The 17,209-nt window shown below is 39.4% G+C and overlaps 1 protein-coding gene and 1 long non-coding RNA gene across 5 annotated transcripts in view; one reads left to right on the forward strand and one right to left on the reverse strand.

Moving 5' to 3' along the window:
* The window catches only part of brinp2 (bone morphogenetic protein/retinoic acid inducible neural-specific 2), a 368,978-nt gene that overhangs the window by 117,806 nt on the left and 233,963 nt on the right, over positions 1-17,209 (reverse strand). For both annotated transcript variants that reach the window (XM_054736802.2, XM_054736801.2), the window contains 2 exons: positions 10,493-10,683; positions 2,729-2,910 (listed from right to left, as the gene is read on the reverse strand). In XM_054736802.2, coding sequence (XP_054592777.1) covers positions 2,729-2,910; positions 10,493-10,683 — 373 coding nt within the window. The remainder of the gene's footprint in view (positions 1-2,728; positions 2,911-10,492; positions 10,684-17,209) is intronic.
* LOC139061841 (uncharacterized) lies at positions 12,428-16,801 on the forward strand. 3 transcript variants are annotated; one of them, XR_011515499.1, is made up of 4 exons: positions 12,428-13,287; positions 13,615-14,297; positions 15,029-15,803; positions 16,251-16,801. It is a non-coding gene; the product is annotated as an uncharacterized lncRNA (long non-coding RNA). The 3 variants fall into 3 exon arrangements; XR_011515498.1 differs by having other exon boundaries at positions 12,429-12,443; positions 13,196-14,297; XR_011515497.1 differs by having other exon boundaries at positions 12,939-12,957; positions 13,196-14,297.

Consider the following 17,209-nt stretch of genomic DNA (forward strand, 5'->3'; position numbering starts at 1 on the left):
TTGAGGTGGCGACACATAATTTGATAATGTTAAGCCCCCTTCAGAGAGGCCATGAAAATCGGAAATGTTCAGGACTCTGTCCGTAAGACCTTTGTGTCTGAATACAAACATCTGGATAACGTTTTCCGTAATTAAACCGGACAACGCCTCTAGTAACAGGTCCTGACTTGTCACGGACAGGGAGGAGGGGGAGGAGGGGACCGGGGGATGCTGTGCGCATCTAGATAGCTCGCTCCTGTAGCATGCGGCGAACCATGGCAGCTCGCCTCCTACGGTACCGTCTTGACGCGCGACGGAGCGCTTCACGTGATTCCTTTAACCATTGAGTTTCATCATCCAGGTCTCTTATGCGTCTTCGTGTGCGCAGAATTATGCTTATTGCATTTTACAATTTAACATTTTTTAAACCAACCATCTGTAATTTAACTGGATTTTTAACATTATTCTCATGTGCTGCAGCTTTTACTCCTTTTCTAATTTTATTGCATTATGCAAGATTTCTCACATCAAATGCCTCATATAGCTCTTGAAATCTGCTTGGATCCATTAATGTTTAAAGCAACCCCACTGTTTCCAGTCCAATCCATACAGTTGCAACAGTTTTTATAATCAAACTAATAACTGTGCAATGTTATTTTTTATTCAAAAGATGCTGAGCTGGATGTCTAACTGACAGATTGTTACTAATTGAAATAAAACTAAAAAAAAAAAATAGACTCGTCTGGAAAAAAGGTCTAAACAGCCATGTTGTTTACATCCTTCCTTGTGTAGAAGCTGCTCATTAGATTTTTATTACAGAAAAAAAACTGCAAATCGAGCAGATAAAACTTTTATATTATTAAGACTCATGCTTTTGAAATCTAGTCATGGAAATATGTAGATTTCATTCCTGACATAGTCAGCTGACAATTAGTAAGATTTGTTGAAACTTACTTTTTCCATTGAATGCATTTTTTAAAATTCCTTCTCGAGGGAGACTATCGTAAGGTTTTATGCTTTTATTTTTCTCTGTTTTTCTCTTGTGTTCACTTAGACTCCAAATTTGAAAATTTGTTATGAAAATGTTGATCAAAACAGTTATTTACAATTTTTAAAATTCTATTCCATGCCTTCAGAATTTTTTTGATCTTTCTTCCTCAAGGTAACAGCTATTTGCACCCACTGCAGGAGGTCTCTGGGCTTCGTGTTTGCCATGCTCAACCATTCAAGGCTCTGTGGGGGAGAGCAATTGAGTACTTCAGGCTCAAATTTATAAAAGGGTTTTTGGAAACAAAAATGGTCTGAGAGCCGATCTCACCCCTGAGTTTTCAACGAGTGCATTTTGAAAAAAGCCATCATGTATCAGGTGCATGTAAAGTTGTTTATGCTTAACTGACTAGTAATGTCAATCAAATTGGTTACTTAAATGTAAGTATGGAAGCAGGGACCACCTACCCACCCACAATCCTGCTGTTACCTCATGGAAGCCAAGATCTGTGCCTGGGTTTGTTTTCATCCTTGTTTTAATAGGAAGGAAAAAACATTAATTCAACTAAAATCAGGAGAAAAAAGAATATAGACATAGATTTAAACAGATATAGAGATACAAACAAAGGAAACCCTGACCGTAAAGGAATCCCTTATAATTTGATAATGTGACACAGATGATGGTAATTGCAGATTATCATGGGGCTGCCTTGCAGCAAGAAGGTCCTAGGTTCAAATCCCAACATGCAGTCTTTCTGCATGGAGTTTGCATGTTCTCCTTGTGCATGCATGGGTTCTCTCAGGGTACTCTGGCTTCCTCCCACAGTCAAACAACATGATTGTCTGGGTTCACTGAAATGTCCTTGTGTGAGTGAGTGTGTGTGCGTGTGTGTGTGTGTGCGTGTGTGTGTGTGTGTGTGTGCGTGTGTGTGTGTGTGTGTGTGTGTGTGTTTGTGTGTGTGTGTGTGTGTGTGTGTGTGTGTGTGTGTATGTGTGTGTGTGTGTGTGATGTTTGTGTTGCTCTGCAATTGGCAACCTGTCCAGGGTGTACCTCGCCTGTTTGCCCAGAGATTGCCGGGGATAGGCACCAGCCCCCACGGCCCTGCATGGATAAGTGGGTAAAGATGATGGATGGATGGATGGACGGACGGACGAACGGATGGGCATTTGGAGATTAATCATAATTTTTCCTGTGAAATATGTAGATAGTCATCCACATAAAAATAAATAAAACTAGGAAAGGCGCTGTACCCTGTACTAGATGGAGGGCATAAGAGTACAATATGTACCGGCATGAGTGCACTTTTCCCTTTGAGATTTTTGAAAAAGTTTATATTTGCCAGAGCTTTGTGTATTTGAGGGCTATAGTGCATAGACTAAGCATTAATCAAACCTGCATGTTGGTAAAAAATAAATGAATAAATAAATAAATAAATAAAAAGAAAGAAAGTTGGTTTCTCACACGCTGTTTAATCCCTTGAACCTTTCACCGTGACAATAATCTTTAAATGCAACTGTTTGTGGGTACTGTTTGTTATTTATCTGCAGCCAAGTAAGAGCAACATAACCCAAAGGAACCGTTTTATTGGATTATTAATGACCGTGCGTCCACCCCACGACTGCAAATCTGGAGAGTTGTGAATAAAAAGTCTGAGTTTAGAAAATAAAAGTGGTTTACACATGCGATAAGCTCTACGCGCTGCACTCTGAAGCAGATATTTGTCAGCAAAGCTCTGAAGTGTAGAATTTGATTAAGCAGTACCTTAATGGCAGAGGTGGCGATCTGGAGGTGGTGGAGTCGCCTCAGTGTGCTCTCTCGGTCTGTGAAATAGGAAGCTGCCAGCTGATGGAGCAGCTCCAGAGAGACCACCGAGCTATTGCTGTTGCCCTCTGACTTCTTATTCAGCTTCTGCTTGTCCAGGAAAATGGTCAGTGACTCTTCTCCTATGGAGGGAAACAGATCAATCAATCAATCTTTGACTGTTTCTAGGAAAACTACAGACTTCATTGACAAGCCTAATGAAAAAGGCTGTTTTTATTAACCTGGTTAGTAAAATTCCTGGAGTCTCTTATTCTGTGCTGCTGGCATAATTTTACTTGAGAACTGATGTTTAATTTTTGAGACTTCATTGGCAGGTTTCCACAGCCTAACTATGGTTTTGTGGTGTTTCTGCTGTGATGTTTGGGCTTTTCTGTAGTATGTGACAGTTTGAGACAACAATCTTGTTGATTCATCTCTTTCTGTTTAAAGGAATTAGGGGTTTTCTTAACTTAACCTATTTTGCATCGTGATATCTACTCTGGTTTCAAAAGACACGCCATGGTGCCGGCTTGTCAGGCATTCTTTGAAAGTGGCGTGGCAGCATGGCGAGGAGAGACTTTTGAGGCATTTATGCCGCCAGGCTTCATAGGATTATTACTGCAACGCCGGACTTCTGAATAAAGATCACGCCTTTGTGCAACAGAGGGTGATGTCATGATAACATGTTGAATGTGTACCGAGCCCAAACATCGGGAGCCCATTTTGCATTTGTTAACCGTTTCAGTGCAAATGGCAAACTGGAGCAATGGAAAGAGCTGGGAGCTATTAGAGCTGAAGCACAGACCGCCAGATGGTTTACGAGAACTGTGAAGGACTGCCACCTCTTGGATTGGCTCACGGAGCGCAGCATCAATTAAGATAAAAAACGAGGATGTCTGCGACCAACACATTCTCAAACCCGAAGTGTCAAAAACTGATGCTGGGTGACCAAGCATGTGATTCCGTCAGGAGCCAACGCGCTGTGCCAGAGCGTTGTTTTCAGACGCCAGCGGTAAAATGAACATTTCACCAACATTTAACCTTTAACTCCTTGCTATTTAACCTTCTCCTCACCCCCATCCTGACCATAACCCTGTTGCTCATTCTAAACTTCCCGTTAACCGTGTTGAAGAGGGACGTTTCAACTAAGAACAAAGTTTTGAATGCACAAGAGGGGTAAGGTTAGGATGGGGTGAGGGGAAGGTTAAAATGCAAGAAGGTAAACGTCAGAATGTAGTAAAATCTCTGCTTCACCGTGGGCATCTGAAACCAACACTATGGCACAGCACATCGGCTCGGAAACAAAATTTTCAAAGCTTTGGGTGTGAGAATGTGTTGCTACGACAGCATGACACCACCACACCTCCTTTATACTGCCATCACGTAATATTTTGTGAAAAGCACATGATGGCGCCACATTACCGCTACAGGTTGACTGCTTAGAAGAGACCAAAAGCTCCCGGATGCCGCCTCCGCTTTGCAGCAAAGTGACACCATTGCTTTATGAAACAGACAAAATGTCCCATTAGACAACAGCAAACACTGCCAATCAGTCTCCATCAATCAGCAGAAACCCAAGCTGATATTTCCCTTTTAAATGATAAGCTATTACTCAGCTCTGTGGATAACCAGGAAACTACAAAAACAAAACAGCTTCCACGTCTAAGAAGCATAGAGATGAGGGATGACAATATCAAATAAATTTCAAATAAGTAAGCATTTAATGTCAGACAAAATATAAAGCATGTTTGCCTCATATCTTATAAATAAGGCATAGCTGAACTGGGAATTTACATGAGATGAATACATCAATCAAATTGGACTGAATGGTATTATAATTAATTATACAGGGATGAGAATTAGAGTGCTTGTTACTTGATTTTGGTAACTTTGGTCAAATAATCTGTGTTAGACCTAGGTAGGCCAGACATTATTTACTCAACTATTCTTTCTGGGACATTTTAAATTGTTTTTTGTTCTTTCATTTTTCAAAATTTTCGGACTTTTGAATTTTTATGCTCGCGATTACCCCCTCAGGCCAAAAGCGTAACGGCAGCTTCAATAGTAGGCTCGTGCACGAGGCGCGCATGCTGTACGTGCACACTCCTTAACGAAAATAACAGCTGAGACAGTCCCGTGTGTGTGTGTGCTGTGTGTGTGTGTGTGTGTGTGTGTGTGTGTGTGTATGTGTGTGGCCTGGAGGACAGAAGAACACAGCAAATTAATAAAAATAATGTCCCTCTGTCTCTGCAGCTGCACTTTCTCGTCGGCCGGCCGAACGTGCAGTGTGTGTGTGTGTGTGTGTGTGTGTGTGGCCCGGAGGACAGAGGACAGGAGAATGTGCAGCTAATTAACTAAATAATTTGGTTCTGTACCTTTCTCTTCAGCACAGCCGGCAAAGGTTTAAGATGGGTCAGCTCTCCTGCATGCTCAGATCATTCCCTTCCCTTGCTTGAAAAATAGTTCCAAAATGAAAGTTGAACCCACATCTTTTTTATCTGTGAATTCAATGCCGTTCGGCGAGTCTCAAATAAAAATTTGGGCGTCTCATTACTGTAAAAAAATTATTAATGTAAAAAAGAAACTCCAGATAACAAACTTTATTCACACCCGGAATCAAAACCAGGTCTCCTACAAGAGAGTCAGACATCTTACTAGGTGAGCTAAAGTGCCAGTGATGTTCTTTGTATCAGTAACATTTATATCCTTGATGACAGCTGAAACAATGTCAATCCAAAGAACGTTTCGGAGTGAAAATGGCTATTTTGTTGCTAATTTGCAGGAAATATCTAGAAGACAGTTCTACAGAAAGCAGCTAAGGGTCCTCAGAAATGTAGCTAGATTCATCACTAGGCGTTAGGAACAGCGACAAAGTGGCTGAGTTGGTACTACCTCTCTCTCTGCTGCTAAATCTACGGATAGCAAACGCTACGGGCTATGCCGGAGTGTGAACGCGCATGAAGCAGCCTGCTCGACCCGAGCAGCTCTCTTTTTCTGTGATTTTACAGGAAAACAGGCAATCACAGTAAAAATGCCAGGGCTCATTCTACAGGACCAGGGCATTGCAGGAGAATGTATGAAGAAGAAATTTATTATTTTTATACATGTTTTGGCTGTCAAACTTCCATAATGCCTCTTTAAAATATTTTTTTTGTGTGAAGCACCTCGTGATTTTTACCTTGAGAGATGCCATATAAAGTAACGTTTTCTTTCTTTCTTTCTTTCTTTCTTTCTTTCTTTCTTTCTTTCTTTCTTTCTTTCTTTCTTTCTTTCTTTCTTTCTTTCTTTCTTTCTTTCTTTCTTTCTTTCTTTCTTTCTTTCTTTCAAGCTCAGTTGGCCCATAGTTCATCCAAACTGTGTGAAATTCTAGTATCTCGTGGGGAAAGTCAGAAAATGCTCAGCACTGAAAAAGCTGTTGCAGGTTGCCATTTAAAACTAGCATCCATATCAGCATCAGGAATTTAAGTTTTCAGGTTGTTCACCTGGACAAATATGTCAAGTGGACAGTGGTGGATTTAGCAATTTGGGGGCCCAAGGCGAACACAGACATGGGGCCCCTTACACTAAATTTTCGACAATCTTACCTTTAACTGGATTTGCGAAACTCTCCCCTCTTCTGACGTGATTTATTTTCCCTGTTTATTAGTCCCCCTCTTTTTTCCTGTATTTCCCTCCCTTTGAGCGCTTTCAATATTTGCTCTGCTTTCTTTTTCCTGTCAGCGCTCCTATGCTTTTGCCTTTGTTTTTTTTCTTTCTATTTTCCATTTTGGTCTATGTTTTCCTCCCTTTAAACATTTTCCATTGTCTTTCTTTTCTGCTTCCTTTTGATGTTTACATAGAAATAGACGTCACTTTCAGAAGTGAAAATAAAAGCTTTTATGAAGCAAGCTGCTTTTTTTCTCTTATTGGAGCCACTAGGATAACTCCATTTCATGCTTCATGTTTTGACTATCGCTTTGAGTTTGTTACATATCCTCCCGCCTCTCTTCTTCTTCTTATTTGTGGTCTTGTGGCACTTGCCAAACAACAATTTGGTGTATTACCGCCACCAACTGGATTGGAGTGGAATGACTACCAATCACTTCCTGTTTGTGCATCGCCGTCTTAATAACCCTCTTATGACCATAACTATAACTGGGCTGCCTAGTATTTTTTAAATCTTATGGCTGTAAAATTGTAATAAAAAGTGCAAAGTGTGTGTAACTCTTCTCCTTTTTTTCAGAACAGCCTCAGCTTTCAGTGTATGGTTTGTATTTAGAATGTATTTCTATTAAAGCCTTTAAAAAGTCAGCTTAAAAGTGAAAAAAGCAATAAAACAGATTTGAATTTTTTACATTTATTACTGAACAGGAACTTCAAAATTACTGGGCCAACAATTTACACTTTGAACTGTAATGCATCTATTCTTAAAAAGTGTGAACCTTGGTATCTTTTTTTAGCAGTTTTTAAGACCATTTGTTTTTGTAAACTTTCTGACGTTTTTATTTGATGTGGTAGACCTTGAAGCAGTTTCTCTCTAGCTGCAGGTAGAGTCCTGCGCACCTCACACTGCCATGGGGTGCTTCTCTTGCACACTGTGCACTGCTATACCAAAAGCTATTGTTTCAGCAAAAATAATTATTTATTGTAAAAAGATAAATAATGCTAGAATGAAGCTGAATCTTACAATTAGCAAATAGTTGAGGGTTGTTCAAATAAAAATATAAAAATTAAAGACTGAACAAACATTCATACCCTGGTTCACTGGAGATCTGTCCTTCTTTCATGGTCACTGTCTGCAGATATAAGCCTTCTGGGACACCTAATAGATTGTGTTGATTTTATTTGAGGCATTTCCATAATTTCATGTTGGCTTTTTATGCTAATTAGCTTCCCCGTTCCGTTATCCGCTTTCACCGCTCCGTTTCAATCAGGCTGTACAGCAGGAATTTCCCTCGTAGCAATATTTTCCATAACTCTGATTGCTTCATGCTATAGACCGTTGGAAAGCTGCTTTTAGGTACTTTTAGGAACCGTTGGAATTTGTTGAATCTGATCAGCCATTCAAAAGTTATAAAACGTAGCATTTTGGATGACAAACTCAGCACGTCTCTGAATCTGTGTTGTGATTCGTTGCGCTCAAGACCGGGAATCCCGGTGGCTACCGTAAAGTATTGTATAAGCACGAAAAGCCCCATTTTTAATATTTTCAGCACTTTTGGAATTTTAATTATATCATGAACAGTTCAGGAATTATGGTAATGAGAAATGTGCATATCCAATCCCGTATGCGGCGACAGGTTGGTAATAAGAATATTGTGGCATTAACAGAGGGGTGCCGGCGGTCAGGGCTAGGGGGCCCCAGGCGGCCGTGGACGTATGCCTAATGGTAAAACCGCCACTGCAAGTGGACAAAGTAATGGAGCCTAAACCTTTATACAGCAAATTCAAAAATCCCTTTAAAATAATTTTTGGAAAAATGTTCTTGCAACTCTATGTAAATGCTGCAAACCCTTCTAGAACTGATGTTCCAGCATGAAGCGCCACAGAACACAAGACTTGTTAGAACAGAAGTTTACTAAGGAGGAACTGAAGATCAGACAGAAATTACTTTTATTGAGGTACAAAACTTAACTGGGCAATAGAAGAAATGAAAAATTGCTGTTTGCAGGGAAAATTGGGCCCGATTCACCACTTAGATACAACTCACAGATTTATAAGAAACATGAAGTTGGAATGTATTCAGCAACATTTGTTTGCTGAAACATGTTTTACTAAAATTTGCCTATGCAATTAATCACAATCCCCAAATACTGTAAATCTTACATTAAACCAGTTATTTTCTTTTTACAATGTCTTAATTTGCCCCAATTAAACAAAATGTGCTTGTTTACATGCATGGTATTATATCAGAAGCTATAATTTTAATAAGAGTCAGGAGACATTCAAGTTACCCAGAAATAATGAAAATGCAGTGAATAGTATTAAAAATCACCTGTATACTGTGTGTTTTACAGAACTTGGATTAGCTGTAATATTAAAGGCAAGCTTCCATTGGGTAGTTTATTATTTTGCATCACAGACAACTCTGATCAATCAGGACATTTACAAAAATCCTTTAAATCAGTTCGATTCAATTCCGGGCCTCAAAGGCTGGTATCCAGTAGATTCAGTGGTTGAATTACCTTTGCAGCAGCTCATCAGGCTCTGCAGAAGCCTGTAAATCACCTGCTGATTGAAATCAGGTGTGTTGAAGCGGAGTTAAAACCAAAACGTGCTGGATATCATCACTCCAGGCTTGCAATTGAATAGCCCTGCTTTAGACAATGCTGGAGCGACTGGTGTCAGGACTTTAGCAACTGTCTTGGACCCTTTGTAACTAAATCTGATTGGGTTTGGGTTAGGAACCACCAGATTGGAATCTACTGAGTTTGGAAGTCTGATAAACACAACCCAACACTTGGCTTTGTGTCAACAGAGCCCTCATTAAGATTCCTTTCTTTATTCTTGGGAGTGGGTGGGTGGAGGGGTTGCTTTTGACCCAAAAAAATTCTCCTGAAGAGAAAACTGTTGTTACAACTGAGGGAGCTGAATTATCTTCAGAAATGTTTAGATGGGGTGGTAATGTAAAGGTTATTATACTGAAAGTAAAAGTTTGCAGTTTTACTCAATAATAAAACATGGTCTTAATGTTGCGGCTGCTTGCTGGGTAGTCAGTTTTTCCCATTAAACATAGAAGATGTTTCTTTTTTCTCATGAATTACAAAATAACCACTTTATTGAATCAAATTGTATTCATTGAATAATTTTGTTCAGTTTAGATTTGGTTGCCCAAAAACAAAGGAGTAAAAATGACAGGACAAAAGACAACAACAGACGGGCACCAGGAAGTAGCACCTCTGCTCTGCTACAGAGTCATCTGTATGCAGCCTGGCTCTCCACTGTTAATTACACACAGCATCTACCCATCACTGTGACACTGCGTTCATCTCTTCTTCATCTCCTATACTGATTTTCCAGTGCCAACACGGAAACACACAGCGGCATTGGCTGGTGTCTGCAGATGCACATATAGAATCAGAGCAGAGGTTGAGAACATGTTGGAAACTGGATTGGTCTGCTCCATAACCAGTATGCATAAATGGAGTTTTGGTCCCGAGACCACATAATAAAAAAAAAAAAAACTCCAAATGTTAGTACAGACTGACAAGTAGTCTGCAGTGTAATGAGCAAAGCTCTATACAGGATCTCAGTGCCACGAAGTGATCACGTTGAGCATTAAACAACCATTGGGCTTGTTTTAGTGAGGCACATGCGATCAATATTTGTGTTTTGTGAATGGCACCCTGCCTAAGGGAAGGCTAAAAAGGACAAAGCTTTTCAAAGAAACAGGTCAGTTCGGTCCCTCCACTGCTGTGTGACTGCTGCAGCTGTGTGTGTGTGTGTGTGTGTGTGTGTGTGTGTGTGTGTGTGTGTGTGTGTGTGTGTGTGTGTGTGTGTGTGTGATGACCATCAGAGGAAAGCATGAGTGGAAATTTGCAGCTGCAGAAGACAACACCAGTTCAGTCCTGAGAGGTGCCAGGGCTAGGTCTTATTACAAATGCAGCTTCACGCTCGGCATTTCTCTGCAGAGCTACACTGACTACCGATCCTCCGAAGACTAAAAAAGGGAACTCTTCTATTTTTGGTGCATCTCAGCACTTCCTAACTCGGGGATTAAGGCAATCACCTGGAGTTCTTACTTACCTCCCAGGGTAGCAGAAACTAGGAAGTGGGTCCCATATTTCTTGATGAGGTTTTCGTTGATTTGCTGCAGGGTTGGCCGTCTCCCCAGTAACCGCAGGTTGCGTAGGAACTCTGGTGCCAAGGGCAACGGAGCTTTGAGGAAATTTCTCTTTTCTGTGGCCAGGCTGTTCACCTTCCAGTGGCTGAACTCTCTGCAATCATGAATACATTAAAAAGTGAATACACACAGTGTCCTACAGGTGCTTCAGCAGATCACAGCCATGGCCCAGCATACACATTGAATTGATCAAATGCAAATAAAAAACAAGCAATTTTACATACATCTAATGATTTAACATTTTGGAAAAGAAAATGACTTTTGTCTGTGTTTGTATTTTTCTTTGGACTTGTTTTGATTTTTCTTCTTTTTAATTTATTTTCTTTTTTGCTGGCTCTGAATAACACTTCCTGAAGCCAAATTTGCTGCTGCTTGTATGAAAGCACAAAAAATGACTGTGTGACCACATTTCAGAGCCAGGTTAAGATTGGGTTTAGCCATATAATGTAATCTAATTACAATTTTATTTCAAATAACATCCACAGAAAAGATGCTGAAAATCAAACGTTTGTACCAAATTTGGCTGAAACAAACAACCGTGACCTGTAGAAGACCCACAGAGATCAACCAGTGCTGTCAGGATTTCTACAGGTGTGTAGTGGAACAACTGATGGTGCTATGGAGCTACGATTGGGACATTATTACACGTAACTTCTACCAAGTTTTATAACTTGTAACATTTTATAACTGTAACACTCGTTTCGTAACAAGTGATTCACAATTTATAACAAATAACTTGTTTTGTAACACTTAATTCTCATTTTGTAACATGTAACTTTTGGTATGCAACATGAAACTTTCACTTTTTAATATGCATAAAAAAATCAATGTACAAGTTTCAAATTACAACTATCAAACACACACCTTAATCTACAGTTTCAAAACTTAAATCTACGTGTTGCAAATTATTTTGTCCCAAGTCTAGTTGCCTTTCCCAAAGAACCAATGACGGGTTTTGTCTGACCAGCCCATCATGAGTCTTGGATTCCTCTCCAGTCATGTTATGGGGCAGAGGTCTGTTGTACTTCTTGCAACCAAACATCTTTACATATTCACTCTTTACAAGTAGGTGGCAGGAATTTTTTGAAAAATTAAACTGATGTAAACAAAGAACTTACATTCTGAAATAAAGAAGGATTTTATATCTGAGACTCATGATTGGCTAAAAAGACAAAGCCTGCCATTGGTTCTTTGGAAGGAAGCTAGAATTGGGACAACATGTTTTGCAGTGCTTTTTTATGAGGCCAGAACAGTCTCAATAAGAATTAAGTCACACAACGTTTTCCACAAATGCACACGTTCATTCGGAAATCCACATTCTGTGTTTCACAAATATAATTCGGAGGAACACAAATGCACACGCTCATTCGGAAATTCACACTCTTTGACTCATAAATATAATGTGAAAAAATAAGTCACGCAACATTTTCCACAAATGCACACGCTAATTCTGAAGTTCACACTCTGTGGTTCACAAATATAATTTGTAAGAACACTTGTAATATAAACTCAGATCATACGAATTGCTGAACGTGCATTTACGAACAGCTTCTCATTTGTGAACCTTTCTGCGTTTGTGAGTGAAATCTGTGTGGTGCATTCACGGACAGCTTCTCATTTGTGAACCTTCCTGCATTCGTGAGAGAAATCGGTGTGCTGAATTTTGAGACTCTCCTAACGTCGCAGGTCAACAAACGTCACCATTGGCTAATGAACCTGTCAATCAAATATATGCTTCTGCCAGGGCTGTTCGCTTTCAGCCAATCATATGGCTCCTTATGTCACAGAACAGATCTGCTGTGCGCATGCGCATTGCAGTTCACGCGGCAGAGCAGGATGGACCGGTCACAATCTGTGAGTAATAGTTTTATCTTATTCCCTCGTTGTAATTGATGCAATGTTATAGAATTATGAGTAGAAGCGTTCTTCATGATCAAGTAAAATGTTTTATGTTAAATTCAGTCCAGACGTTACGTGAAGTCTGGTCCATTCTTCATCTAGTTTAACATCAAGCTAAACTCAAGTGAACATTTGTTTAGTTAGCGTATCTAGGTACCATTTTTTTAGGCCACGGTTGTCAAACTCAAGGCCTTGGTCTATTTTTATTTGCCCCGCGAAATCAAATATCAAATATATAATATTAAACTGGCCCGCCGGGCGATTTCGCTAATAAGACTACTAATCCCATAGTGCTTTGCGGCGTTAGCGCGCGAGACGAAGCAAGCCCTCTTTTATGTTAACATCATTAGCATCCATGCTAGTCGAATCAGCGTGTGCAGCGTTACCCTCAGTCTTAAACAACTGAAGATACTCCTCTAAGCGCCCAGTTTACTCAGCGAGTTTCCGACTTTGAACGCCTAGAAAGAAGGTATCTGGCTGGAACAGGTGACCATCAGAGTGGAGCGAACTGAGCTTGAAAAAGCATGAACGTTAATAACTGAGATATTTTCATAGAAGATAATTGCTATTATTGGTTTTCACAGATCTTAACTTATTTAATTATCTAACATGTTATTGTATGGCTGTTGTACCTTTCATTTGGTAATTGATTGTTTTGACCCCTATAAAATGTGTCATATGAGAGTGTTTGTGCTTGAATTACATAGATCATGTACCTGAAGGTAGCTGACAACAACCGGGCAGACACCCACCTTGCCTTCTTCAGTGAAGCTGTGAATGAGCATGGCTTTCCTCTGAGGTATTCATGTTATTCTCAACTTTACCCTCTGTTACCCTGTTACAAATCTGCTTTTGCCTAAAGTGTGTTATTGATCAAAGATAACATGCCATTTGAGGTCATATAGTAAAATCTATGGGGGGGGGGGGGGTGAACATTTCCCTCTTTCAAAAAAAATTTCCCCAGCAGAGGGTTAATAATGCCACATTGTTTATTGTTTACTCACTTAGTAGCAAGGTACATAAGGAAATTTCTGTGAGACTCAAATTGATGTAGATTGTTATAGATGTGCATTAAAAATGTTTGAAGCGAGATTCTAATGTTTTTTTTTTTTCATGGTGAGAGGAGATCATGGCGGAGAAAATGTAGGTGTTGCAGAATTAATGTTCTCAGTTCGTGGAACTGACACCAACAGCTTCATTGCAGGAAAAAGTGTACACAATCAACGGTGAGTTTAACCTAATTTGGAAGCTTTGTGTCTGTGCGCGCGTGCCTGTGCCTGTTGACCTGCCCAGGGTGCACCCTTCGTCTCACACTTTGACTGCTAGAGATAGGCACCAGTCCTCCTGCGACTAGAGCTGAAACAACTAATCGATTTAATCGATTATAATCGATTATTAAAATAGTTAACAACTTTTTTAGTCATCGATTAGTTGTTTAATAATCATATTTTACCGCATAAAGTCTATTTTTTACCACAATCTGACATCGGTTACAAGCTGTTAAATTTGCCGCCAGTGTGTGGCAGTAATGAGCCACTGATCTACCAGTGGAGCCGTAGAAGAAGAAATGAGCCAATGGGTGCCCTCGGTTTTCATGACGTATCACGTTACTGACGCTCATCTTGCTGTGAGAGATGGCGGAACAAGAGGAAATACGGAAGAAAAATAGAAGCGACAAAACTGAAGAGAAACCCCGGACAAAAACCTCACGAGTATGGGAGCACATTTGAGACGAAAGCATGTGGGGGCTGATGCAGCAGAGGAAGAGCACCGCGGTCAAGTGAGCCGTCATTTGGAAGAGCCAGCCCGGTAAGTAACAGAAAATAAACAAGCTGGACTTAGTGTTTTAGCTGAGTTCGTTATAGTGGATGTTAAACATGTTTTTTTGCCGCGTCAGTCTGCGGTGTTCTACTTCTGATTGACTAGATGCAATCGTGAATCTCCTCTGTGTTGTGAATCATGCGCTTGCCAAATTTAGCACGTCTGTTTATAAGAATGTTCTCATTAAGAGAAAAACGGCACAAACCCATAACTATGTTCCTCATTCAAAAAAGGACAACTCCGCGGAGAAAAATATACAGACAAGCTGTGTCCAGGTGAATATAACGTTGCATAGTTGTACGCTTTCAATTTTTAAATACAGGAGAAATTCAGAAAAAGTCATTTTTTTACTATTAAAAGGCTGTTTTACTATCTAACGCTGTAAAACGCCTCACAACACATTTTTATCATGTTTCTTAAACAGTATTACACAAAATAAACATTTTTCACATTTCTCTGGCTAATTTAAACACTCCCGACTCAAAGTAAAAACCTCATGAGCTTCTTACTTAGAGCTTTTTAATAGTAAAAAAATGTTTTACTTTTTTTCTGAATATCTCCTGTTGCGGGCTATTTTGTAGAACGTAACCCTCAAAATAAATGATCACTGTATATTGTTAAATAATTCAAATAATATAATATTGATTTAGTGTTGTAGTGTGTGTGCTGCTTTATTTTATATGTGTACTTATTTCAGTCTATTTGTGTTTCTTATGCAGAAAAAAACAAGCAACGATGGACAACTACATGGGGAAGAAGACACTCACCCCCCAGCAATTCATACCACTTACAAACTCTATTCTAAACATGCTGGTAAAAGACATGAGGCCACTATCCATGGTGGAAGGAGCAGGCTTCCAGCTAATGCTAAAAATTATTCTGGACTGATATTTTGCACTGTTTAGCTCATTTTATACTGCTGACTGTGTTCATGTGCAATAAAATAGATTGCAGTCAACTGCACAATTCTCTTATGTTTTTTTGTTCTTAACTGAAATGCATCCATCACTTGTATAGGTTAAATAGCTAAACAATAACAAACCGATTAATCGATTAATCGAAAAAATAATCGACAGATTAATCGATTATGAAAATAATCGTTAGTTGCAGCCCTACCTGCGACCATTCAAAAGATAACTCAAGTTGAAAACGGATGTATGGACATGTAAATTTGTGTGTATATTATAATTTTCTTTTATTTAATCCCCCTCCAAATCCAGGATCGAGCGCCTGTGGCGTGATGTCTTCATGAGTGTTACTGGTCTATATTACTACATCCTGCACTCTCTGGAAGACCAAGACTTGCTCGACATCAGTAACATCCTTCACATGTTTTGTTGCCACTATATTTTCTTGTCTCGCATCCAGGCCAGCCTGGATGTCTTTAGAGATGCGTGGGACAACCATCCAATCAGGACAGAGGAAAACATGACACCAAATCAGCTGTGGCATCTGGGCCAGGCTCTGAATCCTGTTTCTGATCCAGGGGCAAATGTATGTTCTGTTAAAATGACTGATCACATGTCAAGTTGATCCTTAACTATAAATCAAATGTTCAACACTTTGATAATCTACCTCTGCTCTACGCTTCTTGGATTCAAGACAAAATGGCTGTTGAAATTACGGTTCTGTTTGTGTGCACCTCTACTGAAGTGGACACTGTCAACTATAATGTCATGACATTACAAAGTCATGACACATCTGCAAGTTCAAAATGCAAGGCATTAGACCTTCCAGATGTGATATTCTCACTGCTGTTTTAACATAAAATCTGCCCATTAATTTAAAAAATAATAATAATTTATGAAATAATGGAGATGCTAGGTTCTGCCTGACATCATTGATGTTAAGTAATTGTTAAAAGGTCATGATAGGGCTTTATTAAATGTGTTTTCTTGAGATTCATTTTGCACAATGCTCATACACACTTTCTTTTTCCAGGTATACCGACACCAGAGATTGAATGGGAGGAGAACGGATACATGACTGAACCTCATCCTGGGATCAGTGTCCCTGTACTGGACAGTCCTCTTTCAGATCATGAAATGTTGGAACTGCAGGACAACATTAATCCGTTGCAACATTCAGACTCTTTTGTGTGTGGACACATATCTTCACACTGTCCAGTATGTTGAGAACTTACTTGAGGCTAGATGATTACATGTGTGAAGAAGGAAGGAGAGAGAAGGTAGGGAGTTAGGAAGAAAGAAAATAATGAGACAGGAAGGAAGAAAGTTAAAAAGTGAAGGAGTGGTCCATTTTAAGGTTAATATTCTGTATATTGTTATTCAAGGGATTTGCCGTCGTAAATATGAAATGCTAAAGGATAGACCCCAAAATAGATGTCTAAATTCATTTATAGTTGTGTATTTCCTTAAAGTCTTTGTCAGCCTGATTTATTTTAGACCAGGAATGTATTTGAAAAGGCTGCTGTTCACTTCATCTATGCTACAATTCTTCAAAATGTAGATGTTCTATCATTACAAGTGTTGGTTTAGTAACATGCATCTTCCTGTGTATCCAGCTCTAATAAAAACATTTAAAGGTGAAGCACCTACTTATCAGGAGATCCATTTATTTTTACATGTTATTGTTTGAATTTTGTCTCGTTTCATAACTTTTGCTCAACATTTAAGGGGAACTGTGTTACCCTGCGATCATCTTCATTACACTTGAAAACTTGTACTATACCTCCGTCCGTCTACTTATTAAATGGAATAACATGACAAGATTCTATCTACTGGTTTTTTGATCAAGGGATGATTAGGTGTTGTGAGAAGATTCTCTATGCTTCTGAGTCTGTGTTAAGTTGCAACTGGACACACATACCCACACACAGTTTGTTCATTTGTTCTCAGAATGAGAATAATGTCTTTTAGAGTTAAAAAGTTATTTTTTTT

This window comes from Nothobranchius furzeri, chromosome 11 (assembly GCF_043380555.1).
Source record: "Nothobranchius furzeri strain GRZ-AD chromosome 11, NfurGRZ-RIMD1, whole genome shotgun sequence".
In the NCBI taxonomy this organism is placed as follows: Eukaryota; Metazoa; Chordata; class Actinopteri; order Cyprinodontiformes; family Nothobranchiidae; genus Nothobranchius; species Nothobranchius furzeri.